At 36.9% G+C, this 24,253-nt stretch overlaps 1 protein-coding gene across 4 annotated transcripts in view; it reads right to left on the reverse strand.

Moving 5' to 3' along the window:
- pcdh9 (protocadherin 9) overlaps positions 1-24,253 on the reverse strand; it is a 205,203-nt gene that overhangs the window by 137,586 nt on the left and 43,364 nt on the right. For 2 of the 4 annotated variants that reach the window (XM_085272264.1, XM_085272248.1), the window contains exon 3: positions 11,505-11,606. The exons of the other annotated variants lie outside the window; for them this stretch is intronic. In XM_085272264.1, coding sequence (XP_085128390.1) covers positions 11,505-11,606 — 102 coding nt within the window. The remainder of the gene's footprint in view (positions 1-11,504; positions 11,607-24,253) is intronic. 4 annotated transcript variants of the gene reach the window in all.

The following is a 24,253-nucleotide window of genomic DNA, read 5'->3' on the forward strand; positions in this document are numbered from 1 at the left end:
GTGTGTACTCATAAAAATTGAAAGTAAAAGTGATTGTTTCTATAGAAGATTTCAAAGGGACACATATGTGTTGAACTGTTTTATCAGTTTTCATGTACACTGTTCCAAAAAATAGTAATGTCAAATTATTTTACTGTGTATTTTACAGTTGTGTACTGTTTTTCTAGAATATCATTACATTCACATAAGTAGACTGTGATCTGACACGTCAAATGTAAAATAACATAACATCACTGTAAATGTAATAAAACACAATTTACTTGTTTGTTAAATATATTTTGTTCTACATATGCATATTTAGATTGTAAAAATACATCCAGAAATGTCTCCCATCATGCGTTGGGACATGTGCTGCTGTTTAGATGTTCTTGTTTTATTGTTTATGGTTACGTTACTTTTAACTGTTATCTTGAATGTTGTGTTTACGCCGTGGTGCAGCGTCACTGACAGTTGTTGTTTTGTAGAGAGAGTGCTGTACCATGAGTGACTTCTGTTGTGCTGTTGTTGAACCTTGAGGCACATTGTAGCACCGGCAAGTGTTTTAATAAAGAGCTCCCCCTACCAGCTTGGGGTTAAATAACAAGCTCAATCTCTCTCTGTGAGCTTCTTTGTTAAGATTTCTCTGCATGCCACAATGTAAAACGTTGCACGGACACGCTGTGCTAATTATATATTTTGAAAAAGAAATGTAGAGGTAGGAATTGCAATTAATATAAATAACATGACGCTAAGCATCGGCCAATGAATGTGAACTAACAACAACAAGGTCGCGGGTATGGCTGTGACCGTAGGAAAAAACCCTAATATGAAGGTATTTTACTGTGAATTTTACAGTAATGTTCTGTTCTTCTAGAATATCATTAAAGTTACGTAAATAGACTTTGACTTCACATTTTGAATGTAAATTAACGTTAAATCACTGTAATGTAATACAACATAATTGTCATGATTATTAAATGTATCTGTCTGTACATATGCATATTTAGATTGTTAAAATACATTCACAAATGTATCATGATTTCACAAATATCTGTCCGTTATTTGAAAGATTGAACTGTTGAATTCAAATGTAATGCTATGGAAAAGTATATAACATGATCCCTATAAGCTTGTGTTACATCACATAAGTATTATTATCATTGCTAGTTAGGGCCATCGTGGCTCAAGAGTTGGCAGTTCGCCTTGTGATTAGAAGATTGCCGGTTCGCGCCCCGGCTCGGACACTCTCCGTCGTTGTGTCCGTGGTCAAGACTCTTCACCTACCGCCTACTAGTGATAGCCAAAGGGTGCGATATGGCAGCCTCGCCTCTGTCAGTCTGTCCCAGGGCATGCAATCAATTGTTATTTAAACCAACTGTTAACTGTATATTTCTGTACATTTACGTATTATGATTCATATTTCCACATTCAGTGACCTTGTTTATAGGTAATTTCATTGTTTGATCACGTAAAAATGTTCCTAATTTAATGTCTAAAAGCACTTGGAAAAGGCAGAATCCCATGTCAAATTAGCGCAACAAACTCTATTTTCATTACTGGAAATAACCGTATTTTTATGGGGAGTTATTTTCTGTTATTTCACGGTCGTATTTTGGCGCCCCAGCTGCTGGAATATTACCGTTGTTTTAGGATGTTTTTTTTAACAGTGTACAGACACGACAACACTTGAATGCATTAGTATATTTGTTGATGTTGATAGGAAAAAAATAATCATTAAAGTATTATCTATTATTATTATTTGTTTATCTGCTGCTGAATTTTAGAAGCAAGTATTTAATCCACAAGCAAAATATGACTTAGTATTTGATGGAGAAACCTTTGTTGACAAGCTCAGTGGTAAGAGATTTCTTGAGGTTCATCAGCTTTTCTTTTTTTGGGGGGCTTTTTTTTTGGGCTTTTTTGTGTTAAAATTAAAAATTCTTTAAATAGCAATTCTGTGAACTGGCGATGAATCACCATCATTTTTGTGACTCATTATCCAGCTGAATAAATTGAACTCTTAACAAATCAGATGATACCCGTTATAGCTAATAATTGTTACTGCAGAATTTCTGCTAAATTCTATTATCAGTAAGGTTGTTCGTAGCATACCTTTCACCAGTTACTGTAGTAATGTATACATCTTGTGTGGCTTGGGTTTTAAAACTTACTTCTTAGCATGATTGTTGCTACATATAAATATACATATATAGCATGATATATATAGAGAATTTTGGGATAACATTATTTTTAATTCAGATGGTTTTTTATAGCATCTGAGAACTTTGATAGCTTAATTACTTTTCTGGATAAATAAGGCATTAACTCCATCATACTGTACTGCATCTGCTCCAACACAGTGAAAAAGCATTAAGATGAAAATATCAGACAAACAAAACTACTAAGCACTAGATAAGCACCAAGAAGTGAATGTGCTTTTTCTGCTAACTTATTTTGAAAGTGCAACAATTTATGTTCCAGTGTCTCATAACCTCAAAAATGGTCATGGAACAGTTTTATAGGTCAGACATCTGAAACTCCTCCAGCACACCCTGGATATATTCCAACAAGTCAACTGCACTGTGGGTATGTTGTACATACTAAGATTTTTTTTTGTTAGTATCTAGATTTGGACTGCATGTGTTCACAGTACTGGGCAAAACATCAAAAGCTGCCACGATATGCTCTGCCTCTGAGGCTGAATTTTAGTGATCTCATCTAACTATATAATGCTGTAGAAATGGATGAACCTTAACATACTGTAACAATCAGTCAGTTATCTTTTGTGTTGCTGTCAGAAGGATTAATGGTAGCAGAACATCTAACTTCTCCCTTTAGATGTAGACAAAAAAGAAATTATCAGAAAATTAAATTCTTCTTTTTGGCAAAGCCCAATAGCAAACAGTATTCAATGAATAGTGAATAACCAGCTGCTATGGTGATGTTGGGTGAGTTTAACTGTGTTTCTCTGAACAAATTCAGAGCAGTAAATGAATAAAAAATGTTTCTTCGTTGTCAGCGTTCTAACAGATTGGGTTTGAGTGAACTAAAAACAAAAGATTAATAAGAATTGCTGTGGTAGAGAGAAGGAATCTTCTTACAATTTCAAAGTTTTTTGATGATGATTTCCCATGATAAATTGCATGTATTGTATTTCCCAAGGTGCACAGCACGTGGCTGTTGTTGAGTGACAAGGAGTTTGAAGCTGCTAATGTGACTGACAACAGAAAATCATTTGAGCATTTCAAGGGATGACTGGCCCTTGAGAGGATGTAATGTGGCTGGAGGAGATTAAGCAATCACAGCTGTTGAAACTATCTATCTATCTATCTATCTATCTATCTATCTATCTATCTATGGCCCTCATAGATAGAAATAAATCAAATTTCAATAGCAGAAGCACTTAACAGCATAATTACTGGCTCAGAAACCAGTTCATTAAGAAAACATCTAAGGTAAAAGGCATAACTGTTAAGAGCTCTCTTAAAAGTGCAGTTCACAAACACCACAGTAAGAACAACTGTATAACTGAACACATGACAGCAATTAATTACTATGAACTAGGAATAAAGCAGTTCAATGCAGTCAAGATAAGATCACTTTTAATACCAACCTCCAAGATAGTATCAGTGTAATATCCAATCCACAGTAACATAGTTTTTTTTGTTATTGCAAAAAAAACAAAAACAAAACAAAACAAAAAAGCATAACTGCATTCACAGAGAGACCAGAACTGTTAACATGACTTTAATCAGCAAGCAATAAATGCAAAAGCTTGACAACCCCCCCCCCCCCCCCCAACACTTAATAGCTTAGTAGGTTAAATATATATAAGTGAATGAACCGTGTATGAAGAAGAGAGAAGGGCACTGATATAGGCCCGATGAGTGAGAAAATAGTGCATTCTACTGAATGAAATTACAGTCTGCATCGTCATAAATCTTCCTGTAGCATAATTATAAGAATATGCTGTCATGGCCTCTTTATATATTGTCTTTATATTTACTGTAAACAAATGCAGTGCTGCATGCAGTATGTTTGTTTTGAACAGCGTATTTTTTTAACTGTGTATTTTGTTATGACAACAACATGATGTCCTCTCTGCAGTTAGATAATTAAAAAAAACAATGAGTAAAGGTGGAAAATGAGGTTGAACACACATATTTCCCATGAGAGTGTCCTCTGATTTTACATTTCTTGTTTCCACAGCTCCAATTAACAGCTTTGGTACCAATTAGTAAAATCAAGCCTTTGCTGATGAAAAACCCATGGGGTTATATGTGTCAAGAACTAATGCTTGAGTTAAAAAAAAAGAAGAAGAAGTAAGCGTAGATCTGAATCTAGAATAATTGGGACAATGGGGTAAATGACTTTGTTCTATATATTCTATATGTTGTTAGTCGCTTTAGTCGTTATTTTACTAAGCATATATGTAATAGTGGGTAGCAACAAAGCTGGATCACTTTTACTATTGACATTTTGAGATTTCTTATATCTGAATTGAGGAAAAAAAAATACTGTATAGTACCCACTTCCTTCTCTAGTGCTTTTCCTTCAATACCCCCCCATATTCGTCTCATCCTAAGCATCCTCTTGGGATAACATGGTATCTAGGTGTGGCTGTGGCAGGAGTATCAATCTGAACTGCTCATGCAACCTGTAGACCTTGCCCAAAGCCAACATGTTTGTTAGTATGCCAGGGATAACAAATGACTTAACATGCTTCCCTCTTTAATAACCTTGTACACCTACAAGACAACAATAACAGAGAAACCTCCCTGAGTGCTCCTTAATTCAATTAAAAAGCATGGACGATGAGCGTGCCATGCAAAAAGAAGACCTCGGAGCAGTGATAAACTTCACAGCTCTACATTTCTTTGAAAGATGTTAGATGGTCTTTTTAAAGTGGATTTTCAGTACCAGTGAATGTTCAGGTCAAATTTTCTTACTATATTTTCATTATAAATAATATTTTCATATATTGTTCTTGTGCATGATTGTTTGACTGCTGACTGACGTGTAGCACAATGTTCTTGATTCAATTACTTACTGTAATAAAAATAGGGGCAAAATTATATTGCATACAAAAATACTACATGAAAAAATAACAGAAAACCGTATGTAACCCTAAGAAGCACACAAATACAAGACTGTGGCACTACTTTGTATAAGGTGCTGCTGCTGTGCTGCTGTTTTTGTAAGTGTACAACATTCACAATTACTGACTTTCACGAACAATAATTTTGTGATGCTCACCCCAAATATCAAGTTAAAACATTTTTACCAACTAACTGCAGTCTGAAACAAAGCAAGAAAATTGTGTGGCTTTTAATGGCAAAAAGTATGAATGTGGTTATTCTGCATCTTCTATGTTTATGTGTCTGTGTTATGTCTGAGGCTATAGTTATGTAGCATGGCGTCCACTGGTATGTCTATATGCCATGTGTACAGTACAGTACAGTACAGTACATACTGTATATGCATGGCATACATAAATATCTATGGCATCTGGGGCCACTGCTACCTCTGTCCACCTGCAACACAAAATTTGACCTAGACATTTTTGCATCTTCTCGAGTCCCCATTATTGGTCCTGTTTTTTGTTAAGTGGTTGGTAATTGGTTCATGATTCATATTGAAATAAGTACAAAAACTAAGGAATCTAAGCGACTATTCTTTACCTCAAGACAAACTATGAAAACCTGCACTTGACGTTTTGCAGAAACAGGGAGAAAACAGAGCCATTATGCATATTTTGAATTTCTTGACCTTTCAACACACTCATCGGTTTTATTCTCTCCATGTCGAATACAGAGAAGTGTATCTTTATCCATGAACCTGGCTCTCTCGCTAATGTTCCTCCTTGTCAGAGACAAAGGGGTTTTAAGACTGGATGATTTGGCAGGCTCTACCACTTGCAGGCAATATTTCAACCCATCCATCTAGCTAGGATAATAGAGTGTCCTTGCCTTTCAGCGCCTTGAGGAGTGACCAGTTATCACTAGCCACCAGCTCTGTTGTTAATAAAACAGGGGATTGGAGGATTGAGTTGAGAAAGAGGATAAAAAAGAAGGAAGGATGGAGAGAAGGGTAAAAGAGAAAAGGGTGCATGTTATTTTGACAGGCGCCTCGCAAAGGTGAAGCTGATCACGATCAGCAGTCAGTTACCAAGCTGGCAGGAGTTCTCTTTTAACATCTTAGCTTTGGTTTCTGTGAAGATAAATTTAGCCCCATCACATCTCTCTTCAGACTGTGGAGAGGGGAGGAGAAGAGAGGAGAGAGTAGATGAGAAGAATTGGAGTGGAGAGGTGGGGCAGACAGTGTTAGGCTGATCTAGCTAATGGCCAAACTGACCTTCACATAAAGTCAAATGGTAAGAAGAGTAAGTAGCGTGTCATACTAAGCCACTGCAGTTTAATCAAGGCTATTTCCATTATGCCAGACTTTCCTACTGCCTTGTGATTTTAAACAAGTAGTTAAAATTTCATTGATTGCTCAGTATGTGTTGCACAACTTCAACATTAATATTAGAAAAGATAAAAATGATATCGGATCGGACAAAAAAAGGGATAAACCATATATGTTTTTTGTCTCATAAAGAGTGGAATACATCTAAACAACTTGTATTTTTTGGTAATTCCTAAATGTAAACAAATTCATTCTTCCTAAGGCAGAAATTTGCAGCATAATTTCAATGATTTTATCTACCTTGGGAGTTTTTTCCATCATGAATTTACATCAGTGCTCAAGAAGTGGAAAGGCTGACTAAAGCATAATAATGTACTGTATATAGGCAATATCATTTGAAATTTTAGGATAGCACAGAGCTGGTTTCATATAAAGTAAAATTACCCCAGGCATATCCTCCACTATCTGGTCTTCATCACATCTTTCCACTTTACAGTCTGTGGAGCATTTCTCTGCTATACCTGATTGAGACATAGTCTCAGGCAAACACTCACAATGACAACTGCACCTCTCTCAGGATTACTGTTGAATCTCACATTAAAGTTTATATTTATTTATTTATTTTTCTGTCAACATGGTTTGTAAAAATATAGAACAGTTTTTTTTGTGGTATTTTGTTATTGGGATGCAAAGCATAGATTATAGTAAGAGCTTAAAGAGGACTATTGAGTAGTTAAGTAAGTTTCTTTTGGAGTTCTTTTTATATTAGACTTTAAAAAAACCTTGATTAATTCATTAATATCTCTAAGTAGCAGGAGTTACTGTGAAAGATGAAAACTACCTAGAAAAAAGAAAATACATGTAAATAGGACCCAAATAAAAATTTGAAAAGCCCAAATGTATTTTAAAAATCTGTCCATAAAGTGCCCATAAAAAGGGTACCACACTACAAAAACTAGGAGCAAATAGTTACATGTCATGAGAAGCTGTTTAATAAGATAAAGAGTTCTTATGTTATTAAACAGGTGCCAAACCCGTGTATTAGGCCACACATTTTAATTCAAAACTGACTAATTTTTCAGTGATATTGTTTGACTTTGGACAGAATACTTGCCAAAGACAAAACAACAAAAAACATGAGATCTCACAATCTAAAAACTGACTAAAGGAGTTAATCATCATCAGAAAGATTAATTCATTATTTACTGCTGTGTAGTTGTGTTTTACAATGCTCTTTGCAATTGTATAGCTGGCCAAACACTCTTCCTCATCTCTGCTTAAAGCAGTTCATCATGGTCTAAATACTGTAATCATTAATAGATGTATGAATCTATAGCATTTTCCTAATGTGATTTTCCAGCTTGATCAATAAGTACATTTCAGACAATAAAGCACATTTCACAGAATAAAACTGTTGCCCTATACACAGGTATACGTTATAACTCTATCTGACATTGGTTCATTTCAGCTTCCAAAGAAACACCTACAGAGATTGTCCCTGACAGTATGCCTAATGTCGCTTTAGAAGAGGAAGCATGCATAACTGGAATCTTGTATGAATCCTGAAAGTCGCTGATTTGTCACAATTTTCCAAAAATCAATGATTACTTCAAGCATGTTAAAACACACACATGCTGTTTTATCTGCTATATGGAGTAAGAGTAAGCTGCCTAAATTTATGAGTACAAAAATTAGTCTGAAGGTCTACTTTCCTTTCTAGTCTTATCAATATTTTCAGTCAAGACACTTTCAGATTGATTAAATCAAATTGTACGTAATACATCACTAATCTAAGCTTAGCAGCTGGACTTGCATTCCGAACATCCTGCACCATAGTTTTAACGATACATTCTCTCCATTGTTAGATTATGTTTCATCCTCTAATCCAGGTGTACTATAAGTGGCCACACAGTCTCTTCCAGACAGATGTATAAAATAAAGCATCTAGCTTTGCAGCATCTTTACAAAGATTTGTAAACAAATCACACCACCATGCTCAACTCTATGTGGTGTTTTTGCAAAGTTGAACTGTTCAGGGACTACAGCAGTTATAAAGAGGGGTTACAAAGGTACACTTTTGCTGACACTTTGATGATTCAGCAACTGCGGAGACCCAAACCTCCTTTGGAATTAACATCAGTACAAAAACTGTGTGCCGGGAGCTCCATGGCACAGGCTTCCTCTCTCAGCTGTAATATGTAGGTGGTTTGTCTCAAGTTACCTCAGACTAGTTTCATCAAATTCTTACACCTACTGTTCAGTCCTGTACTTTCAGAGACTTAATTAAAGATGTTAAACTTAATTTCCAGTATGCCACTACAGTAATTAAAGACAATCTTATCAGAAACAAGATAAGAGTAATCTGATGTCATAAACAAAAAACAAAGTCCCATGAAACATCAGTTACTTACTACATAGGGCATCTGTCTTGCAATTTACAATGGAAAAATAACTGATTTTTAAATGTATTCTGGTAATTTTATCCTTTATCTAATAGTTTTATCCTTACAGGGACATGTGGCCTGCATCCTGGTTGTTTTAGATTCCCCCTACCCCAATACTTTACAATGGATATAATCACATGGCAGTAAATGCATTGATCTTTATGATTTCAAGGACCACGGAGTGACAAAATTCCCAATAAATCGTTGTGACAAAAGCAGTCTACGAGGATACTTTTCCAATTAGCTAATGGATTCATTCAGCTGTTAAAATGACTCTGGAGGATGTATGTGTGTTGTGACTAGTTTACATGATAACTGCAATACTCCATTTCTATAGACATGATTTCTGAATACAATTAAACCATTAATGAATGCACATGTGTGGCCAAGGACTCTTAAACAATAAACAATCAGCCCAAGCACTTACCAACCAGAGAAGGGAATATTTTCAGCCAGCTGTGCCATTTCACGTTAGTTCTTGCCACATTCCCAACCCCTTTCTCCCCATGCAACAACTCCCCTATGCACTCCGAATGACAGAGGAAAGGAAATTATCGAACACCAATACAATAAAGCTGTCTGGTAACTTAATAGGGCTGCTGAGTAGGGGCACTGTGGCCTTCTTGCTTTGAGGCGATAATGAGAGTCATCATTCCCTCTTGGGCTGGAAGAAAGGGGCCTCCTCAGTGGTGATAGTGTGTGTTTGCACATGCATTTGTGTATATGCGCATGCAAGTAGTCTTTGAGATTTTTTTTTAGTCCGGTGAGGCCCAATAAGCAAACAGCATAGTGCTACAACAAAGAAAGATAGATCTCCGACTGAATACAGCTTGGGAGAGATGTCTGAGAAATACTGTTCATTAAATCAGGCTAAAGTCCAAATATTGAGTTTATAAACTTTAGCGAGACACAGAACATGGACTGCCCCATTTATCATATTATTGGTCCCTCAGCCATTTATATGTTTGGGGAATATGTCTCAGGATGATAAAAGAAACCTGTCTCTAACGAAAAAGAAAAGTACCACTTGTTATTGGAATGCAACATGAATTATTGTCTAACAAGAGATCCACAATGACGAATCCTTTTGTTTGAAAGGAAGCCGTGTTACTGCTGGATCCGTAATCATTAGAATCTTTTTTCAAACTGAAAAAAAGAGTTTCTATTTATCTAGTAGGTTTAATGTATTGGTTCAAATTTTTGAGTTTTGCTTGCTCCAAAATCCTGACAGAGATATTTACATATATGCAGCATTCGTAGTTCATTAATACACATTATGATGATGAATGGAACTTTATTCAGGAATTTTGATCACCTACTTTCTCTCTGAGGCCAGTAATGCTGTAAGTTAAACATAGCGCAGTTATAAATGAAGGGATGAGAAGTGAAAGGAATTCTTATGCTCAAAGACATTTGTTTAATTTAATTTCAGCTCCTATGGTGTGTACAGTGTGCTCTATCTCTCACACTACATCAACTGTCCACGTAGGAATGATTTTTAAAACTGGCTTTTACAATGACCCGAGGGTTCAAGCTCCATGATAATAAAATATTCCAACTGTTGTCTGTGCTGACTCTGGCTACTAGAAGTACAATCAGTGCAACACGATGGTGTACCACAGGACTTGATTCCCACCCAGGGGAGTTTAGGTAAGAGAGACCTCATTGTGTTTATACCAACACCTTGTTATCTTTTCCCATTTGCTGATGGTGAGCCCCAAGGGTGAGCAACTTGCAATAAATATTTAATGCTGAGAAAAGGAGTACAACTATTGTGAACAATATTGCTGTTAAATAAATAATTAAAGAAATTAAATGTAATATATCTACTTTCGAATTTAAAAGGCAAAACATATTAGTCCACATTGCCCTTACAGCACATGAGACAATTAATCGATGGCTCCCGTTAAGTAACTTCAAGAAAAACATCAAATCATTCACAGTAGTTTTATACAAAGGTGGTATATGCTGTATAAATGGTCAGAAAATTAACCTCTAACTACTGCTGTGTGTAATATACACTGATGAGTAAGTAATTTACAGGCAGCAAATTATTCCTGCGTTAAAACAGGACAAAAATAAATAAACTTAGCACTGCAGATTGCAATGGAGGCAGAATATGGTTGGAGTCCAAGTTTACAAAACCCCCTGTTCCATGTTGATATAGTGTGGTTGATAACAGTAAGAAAACTGACATCATTAAGATTCACAACTGTGCAAGCAAAGCAACACAAGCCAACCTCCTCCAACCCCCAGATGACTATCAAGCACTGTGTTTTCCAAGCATGGAGGTAATGAGACAAATACTTATTACTCAAGTAAAAATGGCATGAATATTAGCATCACATTAGGCCCCATATTTAATGATGTTGTAAGTACAATATGTCACTGTTACTCGGAGGCAAAACATATTTAAACATTATATAGAGAAGAAGGAGGAAATATGAAGAAACTGCAATCTATTTCACTGCAGTGTCTCACAGAGAAACATGGCTGAACAAGGATGGAAACATGAATGAGAAAATCATCACCATAACAGGCTTTCATATGCTACTTCATGGATACCTGATGTGAAAATGGAACACAAAATGATTAGAGTTGTTAAAAAATAACAAACTATATGAAGTGAATCTACAGTGAGCGATTAGTAGAAATGGGACCATCAGTACTCACTAAAGGGGTGCAAGGGGTCCAATATTCAGGGTTCAGCTCAGCTCGAGGACGAAGGTCCAGATATTCAGGGTTCAGTTCAGTTCGGGCACGAGTTAATGTTCCCTTCATGGAAGATTGAAAAAAAAAGGTTAGAACTGCTCACTGTGTCATTTTAGATTGGTTGTTATTTATACAAGTAGTTGAGTCCACGAAACCCAATATAAGGTAACTAAACAGAGTAAAAAACACAATATGTTTTTACTAATCACTGTTTAAACTGAATTTACTGTTCAAATTAACTCTTTACCACCTTTATTTGACTGAACAAACTAAGCCTCACTGTTTTCTGTCTCCACCAGCCAGTCGTGTTCAGGTTACATGCATGTCTGTCAAGAGTCATACATGTAATAAACATGGAAATCAGGATGTTGTTCTTAACTGTTGTTTCTAAGTGTTTGGCCAAAAAAATCTATTCCTGATTAAAAGCACAGCTGTAGTAACAACAGCAGATATGATCTGTATGCTTTTGCAATGAAGTTACAAATTCTAGAATATGTGCGCTTCAACCTGCCATCAATTTCGAGGTGAGCACCAAATCTGAATGTCATTAATTCAGTTCATTTAAGTTCACTTCAGTTCAGATCACTTGACTAAATTATCTTCTGGAGCAACCTGGGTTATGATTCTGAAGAACTGTCAGAAAAGTCTAGTTTCAAAACATTATACTTTCACGGTGAAGTTTACCTTTGATATTTGTGTTGAATGCTGTCATAGCTATAGCATTAGTAAAACACAGAGTTGCAAAAACTAGAATTTGGAAGTGTGAGAGTAAGCTTCAGCATCTAAAAGTGAATCAGTTGATTTTGAGTGAAGAATGGGACAGTCAAATGGACAACACAAAAAAACAGTCACCATCATGGAGGTACAGAAATGTTACTGAGTATCTATAGTAGAGCAATTAAAGAAAAAAAAAAGTAAATTTTATATACATAACATATTTAAACAGAAGTTTCTATAAAATGAAGAGCAAATGAGGTTAGAATCCTGTTTTTCCTTGGGCCTTCTCCCCTAAATGACAGGCTAGTGGAATGGTCTGAATCTGCTGGGCCCCATGAGCTCTATGATGTATACTGTAATTATCTGCTGATTCTCAAAATGGCTGTGTGTAATGAGGCTATGCCGCATGAAGTTCCAGGCATAAATCACTGTCTTTAACTGACTTCCAGATGACCAACAACACAGAGCAGAAGCAGAGAGAAAGGAGGAAATGGGTTATCTGGGTAGCAGAACCACAGCATCCAACTTGTGCTTCTTATCAGCAAAGGCCACATTGTTAGCTGAGCTTGCTGACTTAAGACAGTTGTCTGTCTCTGTTAACTCACATGCACTTATTCAGAGGTATCTGTTTATAGCTTGTCTACCAATGTATTAACTTCTCACAGCTTTATTTAGCTATGCAACACAGGTGGAGACTTTTTAGGAGCTATGCTCATCTGTGCTGAATGGAAACATGCCAGTGAGCCCATCAGGCTGCATGCTGTTCTTGGCATAAAACTGCCTTGACTCACACAAATAATCATAATCAAATGTCATAAACAAGTAAACTGCAGCCGCACACACATAAACTGGAAACATATTCTGAATATTAACGAACGAGGGTTTTTTTTATAGTCATACAGCTACTTACAGAATGTAATGGACTGTATACATAGTTGGGTAGAAACCACGTCATCTTCTTTTAAGGGTTATATCCATATATTACATGCTTTTATCATGACTGCTTATTGTGTTAATTTTATCTTAATTTTACTTCACTTTTATTTTTACATTTTTTTCTTTTCATAGATAAATACTCTTATATAGTAATATGTATAGGGGGTCAAGGGTGGTAACTGCCCCTGTGCTGTAGAGCCTTGCCCTCCCCCCAGCTGCCCCCAAATTTTATGTCTTTAAATACTTGTAAGAACTAATTGCTTGTTTGCCCCCCCCCCCCCCCCAATTTAACACTATTATAGCATAAAAAAGAGAAACATGCTCTTTGACTATGTTAGCAATATCTAATTTTCTGTACAGGAAGAATGTGTGCAACCTCAAATTGTTTTAGTGAACCCCTATATATAATCACCATACTACAAAAACACATCAAATCACCTTTAATATTAGGGAGAAATTAGGGAGTATCAACCAAAAAAACGTACCTATATCTTGCTCTATAGCCCGTAATAACAAAAAAATTCATCAACAATTATTTTAATAGTAAGTAAAGATGGCAGACCATCTTGGTGAACCATTTGTGAAACAAATGGCCTCTTTAAGTCCAAAAAATTTGGGGAGTTTCACAAGAAGTTAAATAATTACAAATATTCATTAAATTATATTTAATATGTTTTAAATATATATTTAAAATAGTTATACAGATTTCTAATCTGTCATTTTATTGTTACTTTGGGGCCGTAGTCTATATACCAGCTGGGACAGCAACCTAGTCCACATTGCTTAGATGTGTCATCTTTATGAAATTTTCAAAATGTGCTATCAATTTACACAACAGATTTACTCCTTAGTGAAGTATTTTACCAGAAACACTGTATCCTTGAGTAAGCAGTTAACTAGTATTTGTGAGTGGCTAACGGTAATTTTAGTTCCTTTAAAACTTTTAACAGTATAAATCTCTTAAAAGTTTAAATAAACTGGAACTGTGCAGACTTGTGTTGGTGTTGCTTTTACTAGACCAATAAAAACAAACTTTTCCTCACAAATGTTCCCCAGCAAATTCTTCCAATTATTTGAGAAAGAAATGGAAATGGGTGAATAGGGTAAAGCAATACTTAGAACCCCGATTTCATTATGCATCTTCGTAATATATTCCGCTTGTCTGTCACTCTAATTAATGGCTGTCCTTCTCCATAAACCGCCCAGAATGTGAGATTATTTATTAGTACCTAGCCATTTATCACCAGCGTGATAAGTGACAGAGAGAGGGGAAGTGAGAGTTGGCAACACTGTAATTGATCATTTTTCACTCGATATAGTCAGAGTGATTGTGGTAAACTCTTGGTTGCAGTATGTGATTCTGTCAACACTGACAACAAAAATAAGGTGCATGAATAAAGCAGGTTATTTAGATTGATTAAGTGCTGGCAGTAACATTAGGTTTCAATAGACTTCCCAATACCTGAACAGAAAATAGTAAAAGATCAGATCTATTAGTAACGACTCTACTCTTGCATTTATATTTTATTCTTTATACTGCTAATGCTACAGTTTAGTGGTGGTGCTACAACAAAGTATCACTTCTGATCCTTGATGGATAGAAGGAGTACTTTCACACTACATCAAGACTCAAAAATTTGGTCTTCCACATCTTTTTTTCCTGTCTTTGGGAACTGGGAGGGAACGTATTTTAATAAAAAAGGTGAATTACAAGCACCAGCATGTTCGTTTATGGGTGTGTCATACAAACAAAGGTACCTGCTGATTAATGACATGGAATTTCAGAACAACACCACTGAGTTGGCCACACTGTTTGTTTGATGCTGCAATAAAAAGAATCTTGAAAACCAACCAATATCACAAACATGGTTTAGGGGTCCAGTTCAGAGACTCTTTTCACGTGATGCACAGCAGATAGCCTGCGGGTCCAAGTACTTGTGGCCTTAAATATCAAGTTGTTAGCATCCCTTAGTAGCCTTAATAAAACTTAAATGGGTTACTATTTAAAATATTCACCTCTCATACAGTTGTTATGAAGACTGAATCTTGATATGAATACTGAAATAATTTTTCATGTACCAGTATCTAAACATGTCTCGTCTCTTATCAAGGGAATCTATGGGGATTGACATGCTTATGGCGTTAGTCTCAAGGAACTTTGGTTTTTGGCACTCTGATACTGGTAACATATTAGTTTGGAAGCAGTGCACATACACTTTGAGATCTAGGTTTTGCTCTTTTGGAGGTAGGATCTATATATTTTTAAGGTATCTGCAAAATAAAACCAAGATTTTATAGAAGCTCTTAAGTTAAAAATTTCAAGATGTAAGATAAAAAGGTCTAGTGTTTTTTCTGGAACAGCTAATTGAAAACACACAGACGAACTGGTGGGGGTTAATCAATTACAAGGTAGTGTTTTTACATTGGTAAACCCAGTGAAAATGCTCTTTAATGACCGACATGTACAGGTAAAAATAACAACATACTGCTAAAAGTCTCTCTGGACTTGTAAAGCTATTCTTTTGAACTTTCCTCTATACCGTGAGCTGAGAAGATGAGTTTCATTAGGGGGATAAAACACACCTTAATTAACTTTACCATTAGTCTATTCCTGCCAAGCTTTTCCAGTCACAGCAGACCTTTAATTCTGTTTAATTACCTTGGAGATTCCACTGTATGCACTCTTCCTTGACATTACGAGAAAACATTAATTTCTCAACAAGTTCTGTGCATGTGTGTGTCTACCACTAAGAGAACTACATGATGTTTATCTTGTGTGTTTATCTTGCAAGACTTATGAAGATGGTATGACACATAATGCATTACAGTTTGCATATGACTTATTCAAGCATTTCTTCAATCATTTTTTATTAAATTAGCAATTTACTTGTTTATTTATTAACTAATCATATCAAAATATCAAAACAATTTGTTTTTAGGAAGATTTGATGTGAAATTTTAATTAAAAAATCTCTTTCATGAGATGGATAGGGGGACACCTACAAAGCTGGCAGTGGAAGAAAAAATGTGTAGATTGGTCTACAGTCGGTTGACTTACGGGAAAGGCTTATCAATCACATTATCATCTGACTTGTCTTTAAAATTGTTCGCTATTGGTTAATATATTATAGCTATAATCACCCTGTGCTGGCATGGAAGTCTCCTTCTTAGCAGCCTGCTGACTTACAGTTGGAGCTCTAGTAATGCAAATGAGCCTATAAAGTGTCCCTGTGTGGGGAATTCCCCTCTGGACATTGGACTGACATCAGCTGAGAAGTGCTCTCTGTTATTCAACAATTTAGTCTCTTCTTTGTACAAGATAATCTGATTTTATTCTATACTTTGGTCTTTTTTGTCCATATAATAAATGAAAAAAGAGCTTGGAAAACGAATATACAACAGGCTTTGGAGGGTAAAGAGGCAAAGCGTTTGGGGCCAAGATAGAAGGAAATTGGTGATGATAGGAAATGAAAGCACACCATAGGGTGCTACTAAGTTATTTATATTAAGCTATTGAGAAGGCTAGGCAAGAAATTATGTGATTATTATTCTTTGATTTGCAAAGCTATGTTGTGATTGGCCCTTTCATGGGTGGTGGCATTAAACTTTATGTTTATGGGTCCCAGTGTTAAGCTCATTTCCACGCTCCCTATTGCACACACAAAGTATTGACATTCCATTTAAGTTGACAACAGTGAGGAGGGTATTTTATGACAGAAATGTAATGGAAATGCATGCAGGAGGCATTGCAGTAAAAGATATCACCCAATTACATTTTTGCATAGTTGAGAGTAAAAAAGAAAACGAGTGCATGATGCACCACTGCTTTGTTCATAAAGAAGAAAGGGAGAGGGAATCATTTTAGCTATTCACACACAAACAGAATAATAGTCTACAAAGAAAATCTCCCTATGCGTATGTATAGTGGGAAATAATAACACTAAAATGATGTTTGATATGATAATTACTTATAAAAGTTTAAAAGTGTAACATCTATATGTAAAAGCACAATCTCGTAACTGTGTTCAAAGCTGAGAAAGAAATACATCTGGATTGTTAACATGGCTGTTCAATGAAGGTGCTTTGTGAGCAAATGGGAAAACAAATTAGGTTAACATCTTGTGACAAGATAAATAAAACCTTGATCAATTAAGTGGTTGAAAAAGACGGGAGTCCGGCATTCAGCGGGAGCAGTCTTGCTGTTACAGTTTAATTCTTGAGCCACAGAGAAGCATTGATTCTCCTTGGCACCCTGTCCTTGTCATTACAATTGATGCTGAGGCCAGCCCAAACCATTTTCAGCAACCACTAATGGCTTCAAGGAATTCAGCTGGACTTGTGGCAGAATTCTAATAAGCAGATTTTATGAATTTGGAGTGCAGGAACTAGAAGGCAGATTGCTGCAGGTCGTTCAGAGAACACAGTGAATGCATTAACAAAACAATTCTCTCCCATTACTGCACAGTTGGAATTACCTCTGTTCTAAGATGCTGAAATAAGATCGAGATGCCAGAGAGGTCAGCTTTTCTGATGAAACAAGTTGCAATACTGATAATTGTAACCTGGCTGAACAAACATTTCAGCTGTTTAAAAAGCAGTTTCTTTGACTATCTAACACACTAATGTTTGACATTCAAGCAACAAACAAAGTTTTCTTTTTCGCCTGAGCTCTTCATATATGCTGTAAGAACATATTTTATCTCTCAAGTGTTGGACTTCATCTTTCCTCCCTAAGGGGGCATATACAGAAAGAGAGGAAAGTTGTTTCAGTGCAGCTCATTTCTCTGAGATCAGGTTGGTTTTTTAACTGGTCACTCCTTTTTTTAACAATCGCTTCTTATTTGTTTCGTTTTTAATCATGGTAACCTTAATTATGGTAACCTCTTTATAACCAAACATTATAATTAAAAATTAAGTTACCCATAAACAAGAATAATTTCCTCTGGAATCCACCGAGGCAGAAACTGACAAAAATATAAACTTCTGCTGCACTGTCAGAACAGTGAGAGACAGTTTGTGTACAACCCCACAGCCATTCTTACACAACAGAGACATTTTCTGCCTGTCTCCTGTATGCCTCTGTCTTTGGTTCTCCATCTAGTCAAAAGTTCTTTGTTCAATCTGGAACTGCAGCTCTACTTCAAAAGAATTCAGTGAATTGAAGACGCTGTTGCAGTAAAAGTGCAGTGTTTAAGTCAACTGAGCATTCACCCTTGAGGCCAAGCAATGTTTTCATCCACATAAGTCGAATACAGCAACTTTCAGATCTGCTCTACTCCACCCTATTAAATCGAACCCTGGACAATGAAGGGTGGAATAGTTGTAAGAATTTGAAGTAGTCTAAATCCTGCTATATCCAATTTATGTGTATGGCTTACAAAGAAAAAGGGTATTGCCCACATACAGTTCAAGCTATAGAATGAGGGACATTATTCTCTAAGCTCCATGCACTGAGTGTATTAAATTGCTCTCTTCCTGATGGGGATTCTTACATTCTTGAAAAATACCAGTTTACAAGATTGAATGTTGTACAGCCTACAGGTAGGACACGGTATACGTTTAAGTTGAATGCCAACTTCTCTTTTTATGTGTCAACTCTTGAACAGCAACACTAGCAAATGTGCATAGCTCCAAGGATGGCATTGCCAGTTATCAAAAGGAAGCAGCACTTTCTTCAAATGTCTTAACTGCAATATTACTGTACTACTGCTATTAAGGGCTGAAACTTAAAAAAAAAAAAAGTTGCAAATACTTTTACTATACTCAAATTACAAATGTTAGAATACTTCATAAAAGAATTGCAACTGTAATTGTTCAAATTGGTTTGATTTGAAGCCTGAAGAGCAGTCATTGAGTGCAGGCTTCCACAAAAGTCAGTGGCTCTGATTAAACATCCTACTCATTTATTAAAAAATAATAACACCAGGTACACTCATAGATTGGAATATTTTAAGAACAACAGTGTAACATTAAACATTAGCTCACAATAGTTCCTCAAACAACCCGTTCTCACTCCCAAAGCGTAACATTTTACGCTAGGTGACAAATCGTCACCATATTACGTTTTCGGCTACCCACCACGTTCCTAAATGACGACCTCGGAAAAAAGAGGAAATATGAGAACCGTCTGGACTGAATCTACACATGTTCGCTCTTTTTCTTCAAATCGCTTAGAAACACGCTATTTAACATCATTAAAGTCCTGGTTAAGGTCAGGAATAAGGTTATGGTCAGGGCTAGGGATAAGGTTAGGTTTAGGGCTGGAATACAGGGCTGGAACGTCTATTACCGCGGAAGCGTCATTGCACTGGATCCCAGCCATAACCCGCCGCGTACCATAAGAACGCCGAAGGTCTCCTTTCGCGTTCCTCAGGAACGCCGCGGGACGTGACAAAACGTCGACATGTTACGCCTCGGGAGTGAGAACGCTCTGCCTCAAAACACTGTAAAACCTTTGGTGTTACCATTCATGACATAAACCATTCTTTTGTTTTAGGCCCCTCTCACACAGGTCTAGAGACCTGTCAGGGACACCCTGGCAACTGCCAGCTGGTATTGAAAACTCAGTATTCCCCAACTGACTGGTGAGTAGCTGCAGTTGGCTACTGTCAGTCACTGAGTGAAATTGGTCCCTTAAGCTACGCTGCTCTGAAAACTTTGTTGCAATTGCTTTGGTCACAGCAGGTTGCCACAGTTACCTATAGTTTACAAGGAAGATGCTAACTTCCTTGCAAATACTCACAAACCACTCGCCAAGACCTAGTGGTGCTATGAAGAACATGAAGCAAAGTAGAAAAGAGTAAGAAAAAATAACAATACACTTCTAAATATCACCAGATCCGTACCAAACATAGTGAGTTCTTCCTCTAGCCCAGCGATCCCCAACCTTTTTTGCGCCATGGACCGGTTTATGCCCGACAATATTTTCACGGACCGGCCTTTAATGTGTCGCGGATAAATACAACAAAATAAAACTACCGGTACCGAAAAAAAAGAAGATTTATTCATAACACACGTGAAAAGACCCAGGAAAACAGAGTTAACGATAAAAACGATAACAAAATAACGCTGAAAACCAATAAAAACCCTGAAAACCATACATTTCACACCTGAGCCTCAACTCTCGCGACCCGGTACCAAGCGACTCACGGACTGGTACCGGTCCGAGGCCCGGGAGTTGGGGACCGCTGCTCTAGCCCATCTCTTTTCAAGCTTCATAAAAACTGCCTCTTCAGTTTCTATCCATGCTAACAGAATGACTAACAGACAAACAAACATCAACAAAAACAAGCTCCTTGGCAGAAGTGATTTCAAATATTTTAAAAGCAATAAAACATTTCATTGAATCCAGCTTAAACTGTCAATATGGAATTACTGCCTTTTTCAGTTTCTCTCAAATAGTCAGGAAGGCTGCTCCAGTGGTTTGGAGTATAATGGCTGTATAGAGCACCATCCAATGTTTCTGCTGTGCTTTTAGGAACAGCAAAAGGAACAAAAGCAACCGAGAAGGCTTTGTGGTCTATAAATTAAAAGCATTTATCATCTATAGTCTATGGTGCACACTACCACCATTATAAATATTAAAGAGCTATTTCAAATCAATGAGAAAGATAACAGGCAACTGGTAAAAGTCTTAAAAATTGGCATGTTGTATACTCTCCTTTTGGTTTTTAGTAAGCAGTTGTATAGCAGAAGTAATTATAACAGATTGATAGCATTCTTCAGTATCCCAGAAGTCAGAGTGCTGTAATCGTAGGATGCCCTGTGTGCATCTCTCTGTTGTCTCTCTGAGTTGCTCAGTAGTTTTTATAAAAAGGATAATGGATAAAAAACAGTTTTGTCGCACCCTGCACATGAACCTCTAAAGTTAAAAATCTGAATCAAAAGTGAAGTCACTGAGGTGTCCTGATGCTTGGCGTTGGGGTGAGTAACAGTAATGAGTATATATCTCCTTTCTGTCTTTTATCTTGGGTGAGCTACAGAAAAAGGAGGGCAGTAGAGTAGTTAAAAAGTGAGACGACTATACAATGTCTGTAACCAGAGTAACTGCTCCAAATGCTTTCTACAGTCTTTTAGTTGGAATAGACAGTTGTGGCCAACACCACAGTGACTGATTTATGCTATAAAATGGGTGGATGAATAGATTTCATCCATCCATCCAACAGTTTATTTATTATTTTGCATTTCTTTTTTGTTTTGCCACTATCATAGTTTATTTCCCCATGAAAAAAAGGTGAACTCTTATGGTCATCTTTGCTCCCATTTAACTGAGTCAAAATGTGGCACATGAGTTCTTTGTCAGTGGCCTTCTCAAAAATTAATTGAATCATATCATTAAATTGTAATGATATCAGCGCAAAGTTTGCTATTGGAAGCAGTTGTTTTAGTCTGTGGTTTTTCTTATCAGACACTAGTAGTCACAGCTTGATGCCAAAAAGGAAGGCGGATACCCACATGGCTCAGACAAAAACCTAACCATCAGACACTGATCGTCAATTAAAATTTCATCAGCCACTTGAAAAGATTCATGGATTTGTGTTTGTCAGCTTACTGAATGCTGTTTGAGAATTTTTATGTTTATGTTAGAGAGTGTTTCAGCTGACAGTGTCAGAATATACCCGTATTTGTCAGCACGTTTTTAGCAGTTGTCAAACTTGCACTGTGTGCTGGAGAGGGTTAGAACATAAACCTTCATTTTATTATTGCTACAGCTGAAGTAGAAGGAATATTCACATGTAATGTCATTTTTTGGCTCATTTATGGGATCCTTGATTCTTTTCTGGAGGCAGGAATATCAGTGTTTAATTGTAAATTGCTCCTGATATATAGGTCTTACAGTATTTGAAAGTAAATTCGTGAGTTCAAGTTTATTCAAAAAATAGATTCTTTCCTACCAATAACCTAACAGGTCTTCTCACTTTCCACATTTACCAGTGAAAAGAAAAATTAACAAGTGACAAGACAAAGTGTAACAAACCTGTCATTCCTGTCATTTTAAGTTTGCATATGCACTATGTCTTATATTGTGACATCAAGACATCGTTATATTGTGATATATTGTTGTACTTTGCTATTATCTAGAAGTATTTGAAGGTCTTAGTCGGCATGTAATAAATATCATCATCAGACAATGAAAGCAACGCCACGCACTCACATGCCCTCCAATTTGTTGTGACCTTGCAGACTTGTTGATGCAGTTACCCTATAGGTAACTATTATGTGTGTGACCTCCAACACAGTAGAAAATACAACAATAAGAACAACTTTTCATCTGTTTCATCAGCAGCTGTCCCAAACTTAGGCGAAACCACCACTCCCAGCTTTGGTTACAGAACATTTCTATTACGGGGAGTGCAGAATTAATAGGCAAGTTGTATTTTTGAGGAATAATTTTATTATTGAACAACAACCATGTTCTCAATGAACCCAAAAAACTCATTAATATCAAAGCTGAATGTTTTTGGAAGTAGTTTTTAGTTTGTTTTTAGTTTTAGCTATTTTAGGGGGATATCTGTGTGTGCAGGTGACTATTACTGTGCATAATTATTAGGCAACTTAACAAAAAACAAATATATACCCATTTCAATTATTTATTTTTACCAGTGAAACCAATATAACATCTCCACATTCACAAATATACATTTCTGACATTCAAAAACAAAACCAAAAACAAATCAGCGACCAATATAGCCACCTTTCTTTGCAAGGACACTCAAAAGCCTGCCATCCATGGATCCTGTCAGTGTTTTGATCTGTTCACTATCAACATTGCGTGCAGCAGCAACCACAGCCTCCCAGACACTGTTCAGAGAGGTGTACTGTTTTCCCTCCTTGTAAATCTCACATTTGATGATGGACCACAGGTTCTCAATGGGGTTCAGATCAGGTGAACAAGGAGGCCATGTCATTAGTTTTTCTTCTTTTATACCCTTTCTTGCCAGCCACGCTGTGGAGTACTTGGACGCGTGTGATGGAGCATTGTCCTGCATGAAAATCATGTTTTTCTTGAAGGATGCAGACTTCTTCCTGTACCACTGCTTGAAGAAGGTGTCTTCCAGAAACTGGCAGTAGGACTGGGAGTTGAGCTTGACTCCATCCTCAACCCGAAAAGGCCCCACAAGCTCATCTTTGATGATACCAGCCCAAACCAGTACTCCACCTCCACCTTGCTGGCGTCTGAGTCGGACTGGAGCTCTCTGCCCTTTACCAATCCAGCCACGGGCCCATCCATCTGGCCCATCAAGACTCACTCTCATTTCATCAGTCCATAAAACCTTAAAAAAACCAGTCTTGAGATATTTCTTGGCCCAGTCTTGACGTTTCAGCTTGTGTGTCTTGTTCAGTGGTGGTCGTCTTTCAGCCTTTCTTACCTTGGCCATGTCTCTGAGTATTGCACACCTTGTGCTTTTGGGCACTCCAGTGATGTTGCAGCTCTGAAATATGGCCAAACTGGTGGCATCTTGGCAGCTTCACGCTTGACTTTTCTCAGTTCATGGGCAGTTATTCGGCGCCTTGGTTTTTCCACGCGCTGTTGACTATTTTGAATGAAACGCTTGATTGTTCGATGATCACACTTCAGAAGCTTTGCAATTTTGAGACTGCTGCATCCCTCTGCAAGATATCTCACTATTTTTGACTTTTCTGAGCCTGTCAAGTCCTTCTTTTGACCCATTTTGCCAAAGAAAAGGACGTTGCCTAATAATTATGCACACCTGATATAGGGTGTTGATGTCATTAGACCACACCCCTTCTCATTACAGAGATGCACATCACCTAATATGCTTAATTGGTAGTGGGCTTTCGAGCCTATACAGCTTGGAGTAAGACAACATGCATGAAGAGGATGATGTGGACAAAATACTCATTTGCCTAATAATTCTGCACTCCCTGTATTGTTGTTGTTTTGGGGGTTTTTTTTGCAATGATCTTTTCTATTGATGTAAAACTTTATAGGCAAAGTAATTTTAAATCATACTGTATAACTTTACTCGTCTTATTGTAAGGTCCACAGCCTTACAACATGTGTACATATTTAAAACAGCCCTGTTTACAGCATA

The sequence above is a fragment of the Mchenga conophoros genome, linkage group LG1 (genome assembly GCF_057382185.1).
Source record: "Mchenga conophoros isolate Kocher_MC1m ecotype Shallow Benthic linkage group LG1, M_conophoros_male_GT1.1, whole genome shotgun sequence".
Taxonomy (NCBI): Eukaryota; Metazoa; Chordata; class Actinopteri; order Cichliformes; family Cichlidae; genus Mchenga; species Mchenga conophoros.